This window comes from Callorhinus ursinus, unplaced genomic scaffold, assembly GCF_003265705.2.
Source record: "Callorhinus ursinus isolate GAN/ISIS: 27379988/994484 unplaced genomic scaffold, GSC_fseal_2.0 scaffold8, whole genome shotgun sequence".
Taxonomy (NCBI): Eukaryota; Metazoa; Chordata; class Mammalia; order Carnivora; family Otariidae; genus Callorhinus; species Callorhinus ursinus.
Window position 1 is genome coordinate 68,402,954 of NW_027397070.1, and position 16,226 is coordinate 68,419,179.

Here is a 16,226-nt window from a genome sequence, read left to right on the forward strand (position 1 = left end):
CTGTTTCTCACCAGAGTGGCCAATATATGAAAATATGAGCTTACACATTGATATATTATGGGGATTTTTTTTCCGACAGATTTATCATAAGGCCCTTTATATCAGAAGCTCCAGCCACATTGTCCCAAGCCTTCCACTGATTTTCAAATGCACAATTTAGAGTTCTTCAGAAACCCACCTACTATACAAAATCGAAGTAAAAAGGTACATAAATCTTTAACCTCCTTGAAGTTTTTCTTATTAAAAAGAAAGGTCCTTTAGAGGCAGGAACTAAGATTTTACCTTCATTGGCATGGCACCTGACTTTTAGAAGAAGGCTCACAGCAAATGTCTGTAGAATGAATGAATGAACGAACGAACTAAAGAACAAATAAATTGAAGCTTGGGAAGTTAGACTAAAATGCACGTATGATTTTTAAACTTAATTTCAGTTCATTAAAGTCATACTGCATGTATTTTAAAAAATCAGGTAGTTCTACAAGACTTAATACAAAAAAATAGCAGTTAGCTTCCTTCACGCGCCATCCCCACATTCAAACCTCCCAGACCCAACTGCTACTTCCAAATATTGTATCTCTTCCTTTCAGTATGTATTTATCTTTCTTGAAATAGCATGGGTATACTGATTCTTCCTGATCTTCCAGGTTCAGGAATGTGTTACCTGTTAGTGTCCCACCACAGCGGATGAAGACCTAGCTCTTGTTCATGTGGCTCACTACACACCCACACATGCACACACACTTCTCCCCCTCTATCCAATGTAGTCATGTCATCATTTATTAGTATTATTATTCAAGTATAAAAAACATAGTGGCATATTAGTTCCAGGTGTATAATATAATGATTCAACAATTCTATACGTCAGTGCTCATCATGATAAGTGTATTCTTAATTCCCTTCACCTATTCCACCCATGCCCGCCCCCAGACCATCAGTTTGTTCTCTATAGCTAAGAGTCTGGTTTTTTGTCTCTTTTTTTCTTTGTTCATTTGTTTTGTTTCTTAAATTCCACATACGAGTAAAAGCATATGGTATTTTTCCTTCTCTGACTTATTTCACTTGGCATTATACCCACCAGACCCACCTGTGTTGTTGCAAATGGCAAGATTCCATTCTTTTTTATGGGTGCATCATATTCCATCATCTATCTATCTATCAATCAATCAATCAATCATCTTACCTCTTCTTTATCCATTCATTTGTTGGTGAACACTTGGGCTGTTTCCATATCTTGGCTACTGTGAATAATGCTGCAGTAAACATAGGGGTGCGTGTCTTTGTGAATTAGTGTTTTTGTTTTCTCTGGGTAAATACCCAGTAGTGGAATTACTGGGTCATATGGTAGTCCCATTTTTTAATTTTTTTGAGGAATCTCCATACTGTTTTCCGCAGTAATTGTACCAGTTTGCATTCCCACCAATCGTGCACAAAGTTTCCTTTTTCTCCATGTCCTTGGCAACATTGTTTCTTGTGTTTTTGAGTCTAGCCATTCTGACAGGGGAGAGGTGATGCCTCATTGTGGTTTTGATTTGCATTTCCCTGATGATGAGTGATGTTGAGCATCTTTTCACATATCTGTTGGCCATCTGTATGTCTTGTTTGGAAAAAAGTCCATTTATGTTTTCTTGTTTTTTAATTGGATTATTTGGTTTTTTGGTTTTGAGTTGTATCCGTTCTTTATATATTTCGGATATTAACCCCTTATTGAATACATCATTTGCAAGTATCTTCTCCCATTCAGTAGGTTTTCTTTTTACATTGTTGATGGTTTCCTTTGCTATGCAGAAGATTTTTATTTTGGTGTAGTCCCAATAGTTTAATTTTGCTTTTGTTTCCCTTGCCAGAGAAGACATATTTAGAAAAATGTTTCTATGGCTGATATCAAAGAGATTATTGCCCAAGTGTTCTCTTCAAGGAATTTTATGCTTTCAGGTCTCTCATTTAGGTCTTTAATCTATTTTGAGTTTATTTTTGTGTGTGGTGTTAGAAAGTAGTCCAGTTTCATTCTGCTTGTAGCTGTCCAGTTTTCCCAACATTTGTTGAAGAGACTGTCTTTTTCCCATTGCATGTTCTTGCCTCCTTTGTCATAGATTAATTGACCATATAAGCATGGGTTTATTTCTGGACTCTCTATTCTGTGCCATTGATCTATGTGTCTACTTTTGTGCCAGTACCAAACATTTTTTAAAAGATTTATTTAGTTAGGGAAGCCTGGGTGGCTCAGTCAGTTAAGCATCTGCCTTCAGCTCAGGTCATGATCCCAGGGCCCTGGGATCGAGCCCCGCATTGGGCTCCCTGCTCCGCGGGAGGCCTGCTTCTCCCTCTCCCACTCCCACTGCTTGCGTTCCATCCCTCCCTGTCTCCCTCTGTCTCTCTCTGTCAAATAAATAAATAAAATCTTAAAAAAAAAGATTTATTTATTTTTGAGAGAGAGAGAAAGAGAGAGAGCAAGCATGTGGGGGGGTAGGGGCAGAGGGAGAGAAAGAATACCAAGCAGACTCCCCACTGAGCACAGAGCCTCACTCGGGGCTCAATCCCATGACCCTGAAATCATGACCTGAGCTGAAATCAAGTGTCGGATGCCTAACCATGTGAGCCACCAAGGTGCCCCCCAAACTTTTTTGATTACTACAACTTTGTAGTATATCTTGAAATCTGAGATTGTAATACCTCCAGTTTTGTTTTTTTCAAGATTGCTTTGGCTATCTGGGGTCTTTTGTGGTTCCACACAAATTTTAGGATTATTAGTTCCAGTTCTGTGAAAAGTGCTATTGGTTCTTTGATAGGAATTGGATTGAATCTGTAGATCATTATGGGTAGTATGGGCATTTTAACAATATTGGTTTCCCCAGTCCATGAGCATGGAATATCTTTCCATTTGTTTACATCATTTTCAATTTCTTCCATTAGTGTTTTATAGTTTTCAGAGTATAGTTCTTTTACCTCCTTGGTTAAGTTTATGTCATGTCATTATTTTTTTATTTGATCACTATGTGTTTATATTATTCTGATGATGAAATGCTCTCCATGGCTAAGCCATGTGGCATATGATTCCTTTCTTCTACATTTTTTTGTTTTCCTGGAATAACTAACTGTCTTTGGTTTTGCATGTATCTATCACTAAGTCATCCCCCAATACTCTGGCTTATGTGTAAATCTCCTTTCAATAGTTTCTGGTTTCATCTTCTTGGTGGCATTTCTCCAGCACCTCTGGTCCTCGGGCTGGTATCTGATTGGCTACCTACTAGCACGACTGTTACTGTGCATTGCACGGTTGATGTCTTGAGGTTTCTCATCCCATTTTCCTGGGGATTCCTTTCACCTCTCTCCTGGATCTGATTCCTTGTTTTTTTGGATCCTATGTCTTTTTCTTTCTTGGTAAATCCCTCATTTTGGTGGAGCACATCCTGCAGTAGTTTCCTGAGAAAGGAGGCACACAAGAGCTAAGTTTTTGAGAGCTTGCAGGACTGAAAATATATTTAGTCTATTCACACACCTGATTTGATGGTTTGTCTGGGCCTGTGATCATAAGTTGAAAACAAGCACCCCTGCAAAACTTACTTTTTGCATTTCTTTATCATCAGAAGGCAATGAGCTCTGCTCATTGCTACTCGGAAGTCCAAGGCCATTCTGATTCTTGATCCTTTGTCTGAGACCTATTGTTCTCCCTGGAAGCTTTCTTTTTCTTTTTCTTTTTCTTTTTTTAAATTACTTATTCAACAGAGAGAGTGAGAGGGTACAAGCAGGGGGAGCAGTAGAGGGAGAGGAAGAAGCAGGCTTCCTGCTGAGCAGGGAGCCCGATGCAGGACTCAATCCCAGGACCCTGAGATCATGACCTGAGCTGAAGGCAGATGCCCAACTATCTGAGCCACCCAGGCGCCCCCTCCCTGGAAGCTTTCTGAATGATTTCCGTATCCCCAGTGTTCTAAAGTGTCACAGGATAGAAATTTGGTTCTCTCTCCGTTGTGTTGAGCATTTAGTAGGTCCTTTCAGTCTAGGAATCTGTGTCCCTTTGTTCTGGGAATTTTTCTTGAATTATTTCTTTGGTGATTTCTCTTCCTCTAATTCTGTTTTTGCTTTCTGAAACTCCTGTTTTCATACTGAACCTCCCCATATGATTACTGGATTTTTTTTCTCCTGTATTCTGTATTGCTCTGTCTTTTTGTGCTATTTTTCTGGGAGACTTCCTTAACTCTACTTAGACTCTTCTGTGGACATTTTATTTCTATGGTCATATTTTAATTTCCCAAAACTCTCTTTTATCATCTGACCTTAGCCTCTTGTCCTTATCTTGTGGCTGCAATAACTTGACTCGTTGAGGATGTCAATGATTGTTTTATTTCCTACTGTTCTCTGTGTTGTCTGTTTCCTCCTACCCTCCCCCTTTTATCCTTTTGTATTTTCTCAAGTGTTTAGAGACTTTGGCTCTCCAGTCACATTTTAGAGAGGAACATTCAACAATTGTCTGAAGGTTGGAGTCCTCCCATGAGGCTTGTCAACAGGAGGACCTCCCTGTGATTTCTGACCTTCCCCACCTCCCGGTCTTTCCCTAAAGAAGGGTCTTCCATACTCTGCTCTAGAGAGCAGATACTTGGCTGCCAGGATTCCCAGAGCTGAGCGTAGGAAGGGACTGGGGTGATGGCTCCTCATTCAGCTTTAGGCGATCGCGTCTTTCTCATCTTCAGGATGGTGCCACCTGGTATCTGTTGGTGCAGAGAACCCCTTAGTTCCCCTCTTGCAGAGATTAAGCCTCTAATCTTCTGCAGGGAGAGGAAGGGCTTTGGGAAGGGGGTCTAACTGCTTATGTCATAGTCACCTTGGGCTGCCATAACAAAACACCTTTACAGGCAGGGGGACTTACACAACAGAAATTTATTTGCTCCCAGTCCTGGAGGCTGGGAGTCCGAGATCAGGGTGCCAGCAGCGTTGGTTCCTGGTGGGGGCCCGCTTCCTGATCTTGCGGTGTCCTCACATGGTGGAGAGGGAGAGGGAGGTGGGGAGAGAGAGATCTTCCTCTTATAAAGCCTCCAATCCTATCAGATTAGGGCCCACCATTATGACCTCATTTCACCCTAATTACTCCCTAGAGCCCTATCTGCACACACAGCCGCTTTAGGGCTTCAGGAATTCAAGGACACACAGTTTTCTGTCCGTAGCAGCTTCCTAAGCACACTTTTGGCCGATCGTCCTGTTTCCAGCCTCTCCTGTGCCCCTCATTTCCGTAGGTGCTGGTGCTGTCAGTTTTTGAATCTTTTGGGGGCTCTGCGGTGGCAAATGGGGGGCTTGTTGGTTGCTCCAGCCTTACCGGTCTCTGCTGCAGCTTGCTGGGGGCACACGAGCCCCGACCTGCGCTGTCCTGTTCCCCAGCTTGCGGTTCTGCGGAGGTCCTCTCCTTCCATCCTCTCTGCCTGTGAGTGTGAGGAGCTTCTGCAGAACGTGCCTGGTTTGCCACCTTTCCTGGGAAAGCCACCGTTAGATCTTTACAAGGACAGTTATGTTGCCAACAAATACCTGTTGAACAAATGAACGAAACCTCACCTTTTTTTGTGGCTTTACACCCCTCTCATCCTTCTGACCCTCCCTCCCAGAAGACGTGCCCTCCCTCCTTCTGCCCAAGGAGACTCTCCCGCATACCATGTCCTCTGGAAGCCGCTCCCAGCAGCCACCTCCCACCTCCTTGAATCGAAACCAACTTCCCCTCCTCAGGCTCTTTCTTCCTCCCAACTGGGCTTGCTCTTCCCGTCCTGACAAAGTCCCCCCTGGCCATGCTGCCCCGGAGGTGGGTTTTCCTGCTCTTTTCTCCTCTTCCTGTGTGACTGTCTGATCCTGGCCACCTCCAGCCCTCAGACCTTGCCACCGCTCAGCTGTCCAGCTTCTGTGTCCCCAGTGGCATCCTCACTGCCAGAGCCATGGCCTTCTCCCTGTACCCCCCCCACACTTCCTGACAACCCACTCTGCGCCCGACTCCTTGTCTCTTAGAAGACATCCTCCCTCGGTGTCCCCTGAATCAGCAACCTGGTCTGACCAGCCCATTCCCCACCCACCTGGGAGGCCGGCACCCAGGCCCTCACCATCTCATTCAGAAATACGCTAGGCATCCACTGGTTTGTTTTCATGTCCTCAGGGTGCCCTGAGTCCAGTTTACATGCTCCCCCATCAGCCTTCCTGAAGCACAGCCTCAGTGTGTGGTGTTCAAGGGGCTTCCTACTGCCCATGGGCCGAGTCCAACCCCTTCGTAGGTAGGGGCTCCCAGACCCTCTGCAGTGGAGCCTCCAGTTTGACCTCCGCAGCCCATGCTTGACTTGAACAGAGCTGGATGGTGTATCATTTCCCAGACACGCTGGGCATGCTTTGCTAGCCTCTTCCCTGAATGGCTTTCCCTCCTCCTCCCACTGTCTCGTCTCCCAGGCCATCAGGGCTGGAGCTCTGGGTCCATCTACCCACAGTTCCTCTCCATCTGCCCCAGCCACTGGGGGTGCAGTAGTCCTCATGCCTTCACTTGTCCCAAGCAGCAAAGACTTTCTGCATGCATACTATGGGTAAGGTGCAGTTGGACCTCAGGGCTGCACCCTACAGGATGTCCGAGGCCCCACCCTATCTCGGGGTGTTCTTCCTTCCCGTGAGCAACTGGTGTCAGCTTTTATTCTTGAGTAAAGTCTTCCCTTCCTTCCCCCTCGGTTCTTATCTCATCCTCAGCTGCAGAGGGAATAGTTCAGAACAGAAGAGGGAAGGTTTGGGCCTGACAGGACCAGATTTAAATCTTGTCTCCACCATTCACCAGCCCCATGACCTCAGCTGGGCACCTGCCTCTCTGCTCACAGGGGAGTTTGTTTGTTTGTTTGTTTGTTTGTTTATTTATTTATTTATTTATTTATTTATTTATTTATTTTAGAGTCTGCTCAAGAGAGCGGGGGTGAGGAGGTGGAGGAGGAGCAAGGGAGAGGGAGAAGCAGACTCCATGCTGAGTCCAGAGCCTGATGCGGGGCTCGATCCCATGACCCTGAGATCATGACCTGAGCCGAAATCAAGAGTCAGACACTGAGATACCTGGGCGACCCCCTGTGTGTAAAACTGAGGCAGTACTACCTACCCCACAGGCTTGTAGTTTGGGCTGGAGCTGATACACGAATGGCAACTGGCACATATCTCTGATGGGCTCCTGTGTGCCTTGGTCCCCTCCTGTATGTTTGCTGTGTTCCTATGCATATGCTCTCTCCTAGACCGTGAGACCCCCAGGGGGTGGGCTGGTGCCTTATTCCCCTTTGTGTCCTCTGTTCCCAGCAGAGTAGTCGTTTATTGTGTGCGAGGGAGTGAACCAATGGTCAGCACCCTGTCTGTGATGAAGAGCACAGTGAATAAGCCATGATTGAGGGAGGGGCAGCACTGTCTTACCAGTGATCTCTAATCAGAAGACCCTTTAACCCTTTGCCTTAATCAGTGGGATAGCTAAAGTCCAAAGGTAAATATTTTAGCAAGGCTTCCAGGACCCTTGGTTAATTACAAATGAGTACTGTGTATCTAGCCCACAGAGATGTGAAAGCCCATGCCAGGGGTGGTGCGAAACCTCAGAAACCAGGCAAACCTCAGAGACAGGTCTTTTACCTGGAATTCCAGAAAAATATTCAGATTTCTGGCAACTTTCTTGCAACTTTGATGCCAGGAGTTAGCTTAATAAGGTAGCACTTTCAATATACCTGTGTGAATCTCAATAATTTTTAAAACATACAATATGGATAGATTCTAAGTCTTTCCATGCTAGCTGGGATTACCATATAATTTGTCATCCAAACCAGAATACTCCAGAGTCCTAGGGGGACTACTGATAACCCAGGGCACAGACACAAATCCAGCTGCCCCAGCACTCTGGGATGAATAGTCGACCTAATACTGGTGTATTTGCTCTGTGGTTAGTTGGTGATATGCCAAAAACTGCCATAAAACCTCTCGGGTAACACAATGGAGAAAATGAACACAAATTCCCAAAAATGACGTCGTTCAGTGGAGCTGTTGCAATGGAGATTTTGTTTGCAATCAGCTGCAACACCTGTATAACTCTATGAATCACAATCACAATGCCGAGTTTCCTAAATGAAACAAAATTTTTAAAAGGGAAAACTGAATATGACTTTTAAATTTCCACTTCATTTCAGACACTTCCAAATATGTAAATTATTTTGATGGAGGCAAATCATCAAGAGTGCTTTTGAAGGAATGACCTGAGAGAAAAAAGCCATGGGTTGCTCAGATCACAAGGAGTTTTCATGTCCATCTGGACTATGAACACATTAAGTGTGGAAGGCTCAGACGTTTGTGGTTCCACAGCGCCAGCAGTTCGATGATAGGGTAATGAGGCTGGAGAGGCCCCTGATAAGGCTGTGTGTGCTGTTCCACAGCCAGCGCTTCTCACCCGCCCCAGCCTGGCCAGGACAGGTGGTGCACAGGTAGTCAGGAGCCAGGTTCGTCCACGGCAGCTGACTCACCTTTGTGAGATGAGCTATAGATCTGCTTCCAAACGTGAGGATGAGGCTCCCAGGAGCGAGGCCAGGGCGAGTGCTATGAAGGCATCGTGTTGGCTGCTGGGGGGCTGGTGAATGAACACAAAGAACAGTGTGAGAGGAACAGGGGCCATGAAGGACTCTGAAAGCCATCTGCCTATTCTGGACTTTGCTTTGTGGGTTTCTTTCTCTCCCATAAGGAGAAGAGTTGTAAAACTGGAAAGAGTAGAAGAAACATCCCTGGAGGAATTGTCAAGAGCCCAAAGAGAGGTGAGAAACGGTGGGGGCTCTTTAGTTACTGCGAATACGTTCTCTCTGGGCCTTGACAAACCATCTCGAACCTCACCAGATGGGCATTGCAGAAAACTGAAAAGGGAAAAATATCATAATTCTCCCCAAAGCAGAAAAAGTTGGCTTCTGGAAAATATGGATGATAAATTTGTTATTAATATTGGTTCTGAGCAAAAATGTTAACAGATCTTTGAGGAGCTAGTGTGCATGAACTTGGAAGGGAATGCGGTCCCTAAGAGCCAAACCAACTTTGTTCTCCCTTTCTCACGGCGTTACCAGACTGGATTTACAAAGCGCTCGTAAAGATCCTTCACAAAACACTGTGCATGTTAGAGAAAAATGGGCTGGGTAAACAAACAGCTGGGACAATTTGATGTTTAGTTGGACAAACATATTTAAGGTATGGGTAAATAGATCACTGGAGATGCGGAGCTCAGAGCTCCACCCCCTTCTGTGCTGTGGATGCGTTTGTCAATTACAAGGATGTTGCCCACAGTAAAGGATTTGTTACCACACACTCCTCGTCCTCAGAATGCTGATGCATTAGATGCCAGATTTCAGAGTTTAAAGATTTGGGTTGGCTAAGAGGATGGATTGGAACCAACAACGTGACATTTAACAGGGGTAAAGATAAATTTTCTTTAGATTTTTTTTTAATCGCTTAGCTCAATACAGGATGGAGAAGACCCAACAGCAGTTCATTTGAAAAGACTGATAGGTTTGTAATTGACCGGAAGTCCAACATGAACCAACAGTATATATCCTGACTGCTCAAAAAGAAAAAATAAATCAATATGGACTTTGCTTGCATTAACGGAATCATAATATCTAAGTTGTTAAAGGGAAAGGCCACACAGGTCTGTCCTCTGAGGTTATTGTATTCAGTTCTGGGGTGCCAGGATTCAGAAGAAAAGAGCCCAGTTGAGTGAGGTGGGCATCTCTTCAGACAAGGGGTTGAGAAACTATGTCACGGGATGGCCAGGGAGGAAATGGAGGGCTTCAGCCTGGAGAGCAGGAGCGCTCTCTTCAAAGCATTTGAAAGCCTATTGTGTGTCATGAGCAACTGATTTTGTCTAGCCGATTCATTCATTCATTCACTCAGCGTGTTCTCAGTGCCAACTATGTCCAGCACGAGGGGTGTTTGGGGCATCTAATCTCCTGGAAGAGATGGACACACACACACACACACACACACACACACACACACACACACACACAAGTTCCTACAAGGCAAGGCCACTTAACATAAGGGATACAGTAAAGTACCAGCAGATGTTGGAAGCGTAGCAGACAGGATCGCTCGGCTTCTGTGGTGGCGGGCGGGGGAAGGCAGGCATTCAGGGCTGGGGCATGGGCAGATGTCCAGAGCATTCAAGTGCATGGCATGACTCAGAGTCATGAACCGGAGCTGCCGATAGCGTGGTGCAGCCGGAGTGTGTCAGATGCCAAAGACAGCATTTGCCGCAGGAACCCAGACACACTTGAAGTCTGTGCCAAGATATTTGCACTTAGTGGGGCAGGCAACAGAGAATGAAATGCCATCATTAACCCCTCTCTGGGCCAGTTAACACTGAAGTCACGAAACAGAGCTGGGAAAGCGGGACACAAGCTGTGATTGCGGCGTCCCAGAACAGACAACCTGCACCAGGACCGTGGAGATGAAATCGACCCAACAAAAGTGGAATCTCTGAAGGATGCTTTGGGGAAGGCGATTTGGGATAAAAATAACCAGCAATCTTTTCAATAATTCAAGCTCTTCAACTTTGAAATGGCCGAGGGACCATTTGTCAGGGATGTTGTAAAGAAATACAGCTGTATTGGCAGGCAGGTGGGAGACCACAGAGTTTAATGTTCTTTACTGATGCTAGGAATCTCTGATTACCTCTCGTTTTATGGAGTGACAATCTTATCATAGGAAGTGTATTTTGTATTTCAATATCAGTAATGAATGGTATCCTCAATCTATGGAATAGCCAGTTCTTGACTTTGGGATTCTTTATTAACTATGTTTGTTTGCCAGGGCAGCTGTAACCAAGTTCTACACACTGGGGTAGGGCTTACGCAGCAGAAATCGACTGTCTCGTTGTTCTGGAGGCTAGAAGTCCAAAATCAAGGTGAAGGCTTGGTTGCCTCCTTCTGAGGGCCACGAGGGAAGGATCTGTCCCGGGCCTCTCTGCTTGGTTTGCCGACGACTGTCTTATTCCCTGTGTCGTCACGTGGTCTTCCCTCTGTGTGGGTCTGTGTCCTGACCCCTTTTTCGTACGTGGACATCAGTCCTATTGGATGAGGACCCACCCGAACGACCTCATTTTAACTTCATTACCTCTGCAAAGACCCTGCCTCCAAAGAAGGTCACATTCCGAGGTGCTAGAGGTTAGTACTTCAACATATGAATTTGGGACCGACACAGTTTAACCCACAACATTCACCTAAGGGCAACTTGCCTTTGCTCTTAGAATATAGCAGAACCCGCATGTGAGCAGGCCACTCTTCCTGCCTGGGTGACCTTCTCAGTTCCTGGGTCCTGATCTGGTCGAGCGGCTTCCCCTGCTCTGATTTCCTCTTTCACCTTCAGTCCGGTGTTCACGCTTTCTGGAATAATCTAGCACTTATCACGATTCGTTATTATGTGCCTGAACGTCTCCTCGACTTTGTCACCTCTAGGGAGAAACACATTTTACACCACGACCCAGCACACACTCCAAGTAAAAACCAATGTTTCAAGTAAAAACTCTCATTCTTAGTAAGTTCAGTGTATTCTGATATTTCCTATTCCATTTCATTTTTAATTGGTTTTAAAATATGCATAAAATTTGCCATTTTAGCTTTTAAGTGCACAGTTCAGTGGTAGTAAGGACAGTAACCCTGTTGGGCAACCAGCACCACCATCCATCTCCAGAACTTTCTCATCATTCCAAACTGAAACTGTGTCCCCATGAAACACTCATTTCCCATCCTCCTCAGCCCCTGGTGCCCACCATTCGACTTCTATCTCTATGAACTTGGTTCTTCTAGGGACCACATATAAGTCCCATCATGCAGTATTTTGTCTTTTTGTGACTGGCTTCTTTCACTTAGCATAAGGTCCTCAAGGTTCATCCACACTGTAGCAGATGTCAGAATGTCCTTTCTTTGTATCTTATTTATTTTTAAAAAGATCTTATTTAGGGGCGCCTGGGTGGCTCAGTCGTTAAGCGTCTGCCTTCGGCTCAGGTCCTGGTCCCAGGGTCCTGGGATCGAGCCCCGCATCGGGCTCCCTGCTCGGCGGGAAGCCTGCTTCTCCCTCTCCCACTCCCCCTGCTTGTGTTCCCTCTCTCACTGTGTCTCTCTCTGTCAAATAAGTAAAATCTTTTTTAAAAAAGTATTCCTTTAAAAATAAAAAGATTTTCTTTCTTTCTTTCTTTCTTTCTTTCTTTCTTTCTTTCTTTCTTTCTTTCTTTCTTTCTTTCTTTCTTTCTTTGAGAGAGAGCATGCACACGAGCAGGGGGACAGGCAGAGGGAGAGAATCCCGAGCAGACTCTGAGCTCAGCCGGATGTGGGGCTCGATCTCACGACCCTGAGCCAAAATTGAGAAATCAAGAGTAGGGCACTTAATTACTGACTGAGCCACCCAGGCGCCCCTGTCCCTCCTTTTTAAAACTGAGTAATATTCCACCATATGTACCTATCACATCTGGTTTATCCATTCATCTTTCGATGGACACTTGGGGTGTTTCCACATTTTGGCTCTTGTGAATAATGCCGCTATGAACATGGGTGTGCAAATACCTCTTCAAGACCCTGCTTTCAATTCCTTTGGGTATATACCCAGAAGTAGAATTTTCTGCTTCATTCGTTAAAGTGCACATATGGCTCTTTACAACCACTACACACGGCCGCCTGCAGTTTAGAAAGGACTGTGTTCCGCAGCCGTATTCCCAGCCCCAAGCACGGTGCCTGGCACTGGATAAGCTATTTTTGGAGACATGCTGAATTAAACAATAGATACACAAGCTACATTTCTGGGTAATTTTAAAAATTACTTCTCTACGAATAAAGGCTACAGAGCTCCCATTTTCCTTTCTCTTTTTTCACACACTGTACAATATGCTGCTCTTAATGCCACTGAATGCTATGGTTATATTGTCCTAGAGAGAGTACATCACTCATTACAATGACAACAGTTCTTGGTCTTGGGCCATAAATTATCTCAAAATGACATGGAAGAACAATCTGTTAAGATGTTTGGGCGCAAAAATCACACATCATTAAGCGTTCAGAGGTTTTTCTTGGACTTCCCCGCATGGATCTTTTTCAGTGTGGTGTAGATTATACCTAATTGACTTAACATGCGTATCCTTGTAATTATCCTAAATTTTGCTTTTTTTAGAGTGAGCTTTTGCCATCGTGGGAAAAACACAGCCGTTAAGTATTCTAGGTTAAGAGTGTGATAACGATCTTTATCATCTCAAAAGCAAGTGGACTGAGTTCTTCATTGTTATTTGTAATTTTGCTCTTAGCAAAAGTAAAATCTTCTACGAAAACCTCCAGCTCAATTTCTCTCCTGCCCCACTTCTGAATTTTCTTTGTTCTTAACTCTTCTTAGCTGTGGTCCAATAGCATACCTTGAACACGATAAATCAAGAATATTAACATTCTCGGGGCGCCTGGGTGGCTCAGCCATTAAGCGTCTGCCTTCGGCTCAGGTCATGATCCCAGGGTCCTGGGATCGAGCCCCAAATCGGGCTCCTTGCTCCACGGGAAGCCTGCTTCTCCCTCTCCCGCTCCCCCTGCTTGTGTTCCTGCTCTTGCTGTGTCTCTCTCTGTCAAATAAATAAATAAAATCTTTAAAAAAAAGAATATTAACATTCTTAAGAAGAACCATCTTTTAATCATTTATTCATAATCATTTCCTTTCCAGTTTGAAGAATGCCACAGTCAGCTTTTTATAGCAATTATCCGCAAAGTGGAGTAGATGTAGCATTAAGACTGGATTCGAAGGGGAGAAGGTGGGAAATGAGAATACAGACAAGGGCAAAGATCAAAGTGCACCTGCGTTCCGTCTTGCCCTTGGAAAGCCCCTTCTCTATAGCACCTGCCTCTTGCTTTAGAGATGCAGAGGGTCCACCTGTTTGGGCAGTGGCAGGGGTGGCTTTATGTTACCCTTCTGCCTCCACCGCCCTCTGTAGTCGGCTCGCATTTCCTTTCCCTGCCAAAGTTCTCAAATGTGCATCTACGTGTGCTCTCCTTTTGATGACCAGCAGCCCGGCTCCCATCCCCCTGCTCACCAAGATGCTCCAGGCTACCTGGCAAGCCCTCTGCCACCAGATGGAAGGGCCTTAGCCCAGCCTCGTCCTCCTTGACCCGTCCTGCAGAGGATCCTGTGAAAATGCCCACCTCTCTGCCACTTTCTGTGCTCCTAGTTTAATGAGACAATATCCTATGCAGGTTTCCTGCCTCTCTTTCCTGAGGCTCCTTTGGAATTTCTCTCCTCGCGTCCCAAGGCCCCGCCCAACTTCTGTTGACTTACCATCCTCACCTTTGAAAGTTCATTAACAACCTCTACCCACGCCCTCTCAAGTCTCCAAATGCTCCTAGCATTTTTAGTGGGATGCTTGCGGTCCGGTCCTCTCTCGGTTCTCCTGCCTCTCCAGCGGTCTGTCCTCTGGCGGCGAGGGCCCTCTGGCCGGTCCCTCTGACTGGACGGTGCTCAGGCCCCGCCCCACCAGCTCCGGGCCCCGGCCCCCGCTGTCCAGTCCACACACACTCATCTCTCTAATGCAGCTCCAGCAGCCACTGGCTGGTGTGCAAGCCTCTCACTTCCCTCCTCCACCTGCCACCAGCTGTGTTCAGCTCCTCTGCGGGCCCTTGGGGCCTCTCCTACCTGCCCCCCCCCCCCAGTGCCATCTCATTTCCCACCCGTCTGCAATACAAGCTCTTCACTCCTCTCAGAGCAGTCCTTTGGCCTGTCGCCAGACCCAGGATCACTCATGCTGTCCTTCCCACTGTCCTTCAAGTTCTGGGGCACAGTCCAACCGACCCCTGCAGCCCCTCACGGTCCCACATGCATTTTCCATGTTAACAATCCCTCTTGTCCTCCGTGCTTGGTCTCCCTGACCAGGTCAGGGGAAAGGTCTTCAACCTCCCTTCTGCCCACAGCATCCACTGCCAGTCGTGGCTAACCCACATGCCCAACGTGCCACTTGCCGTGTGGAGCCCGGGCCCTGAGCCCACACGCGTTCCTGACGGTAAATTTTTACGCATTTCACCTACAGGGTGTTCCACCCCTATCGGTGAATACCTACAACTTGAAACCATTCAGACATGTAAGTGAGTTAGAACATGTAAGCGGATCACGTGTCGTTATGAGGCGGAAGGGAATTGTCAGTGTTGTGTGGCAAGCGGCACAAATGTTGGCAGTGTCTTCTGCACTCGGTCAGAGGATCACCCAGCGCATGTATTCTTCTCTCCATTTCCCAGCACCCGAACTTCAGGCGGAGCGTGGTAGAACTCCAGTCATTAAGGCAGCGTGCGTGTGTGTGCGTGTGTGTGTGTGTATGTGTGTGCGTGTGCGCGTGCGCGTGCGCGCGCGCCGGAAAAGTTACAGAATGCCGGGGCTGGGTGTCTCTCCTGCTACGGAAATTCGTCGGAACTCGCTGTCTTCCTGAGAATGCACACAGCTCTCCCCGGCTCCTGGAACCAGTTAACAAGTGTGTAATGTGACAAATCTGTGCCGCAGGGGCTGATCAGAGGGGAAGGAGCGGAGCAGATGCCGCTCCCTCCCAGGCCGCCCAGACTCTGCGGCCCGATGTGGATGAGCCGCGGCCTCTGTTTGAAGTGGGAGGCCGCATCCCTCTCCGCCCGTGAGCAGAGGGCCAAGCGGAGTCACCACCCCGTGCTAACCCTCCCTCCGGGTAGGGCCTCGCCGCGGCGGAGGGCGTGCGGGGAGAGGGGCGCGCCGCGGCCGGAGGACGTGGCCAAAAGTGGAGCTGCTCCAGGGGACCACGCGGCCGAAATGGGCTCGCGCGCTGTCCATGTTTGGTCCTGGAGCGGCCGACGGGCGCGGGGATGGAGCCTCCCGGGAGCGCGGGCCTTGGCGCCCGCAGGGGAGGGCTCCCTCGGCCGGGGCGGCGCCCCGCTCCCTTCGCGCCCGCCCCGCCGCTCCCTTTGTCCCCGCGCGCCCCCCCCACCCTGCGTCCCGCCCTCCCGGGGGCTCCCCGGCCGCGCTAGGAGGCGGAGCCCGGCAGCGGCGCCCCCCCAGCCCCCCGCAGGCCTCCCGCGCGCCGGGACCGGGAGGGCCGGCCGCGCCCCCGGCTCCCGGCCCCGCCCCTCCGCCCCACCGAGACCGCCCCCTGGCGGGCAGCGCGGGCAGTGCCGGCAGTGCCGGCGTCGGGCCCGCGCGGCGGTGGCGGCGGCGGCGGCGGCAGGCCCGGGGTTGCCATGGTAACCGGCCGCGGCCGC

General features: G+C 47.6%; 1 protein-coding gene across 2 annotated transcripts in view; it reads left to right on the plus strand.

The window, feature by feature from the left end:
* The window catches only part of EML1 (EMAP like 1), a 177,599-nt gene that overhangs the window by 34,874 nt on the left and 126,499 nt on the right, over window positions 1-16,226 (plus strand). Inside the window, exon 1 of one of the 2 annotated variants that reach the window (XM_073895869.1) lies at window positions 15,365-15,475. The exons of the other annotated variant lie outside the window; for it this stretch is intronic. Coding sequence (XP_073751970.1) covers window positions 15,436-15,475 — 40 coding nt within the window. The 5' untranslated portion in view covers window positions 15,365-15,435. Of the gene's footprint in view, window positions 1-15,364; window positions 15,476-16,226 lie in introns of those variants that run through there. 2 annotated transcript variants of the gene reach the window in all.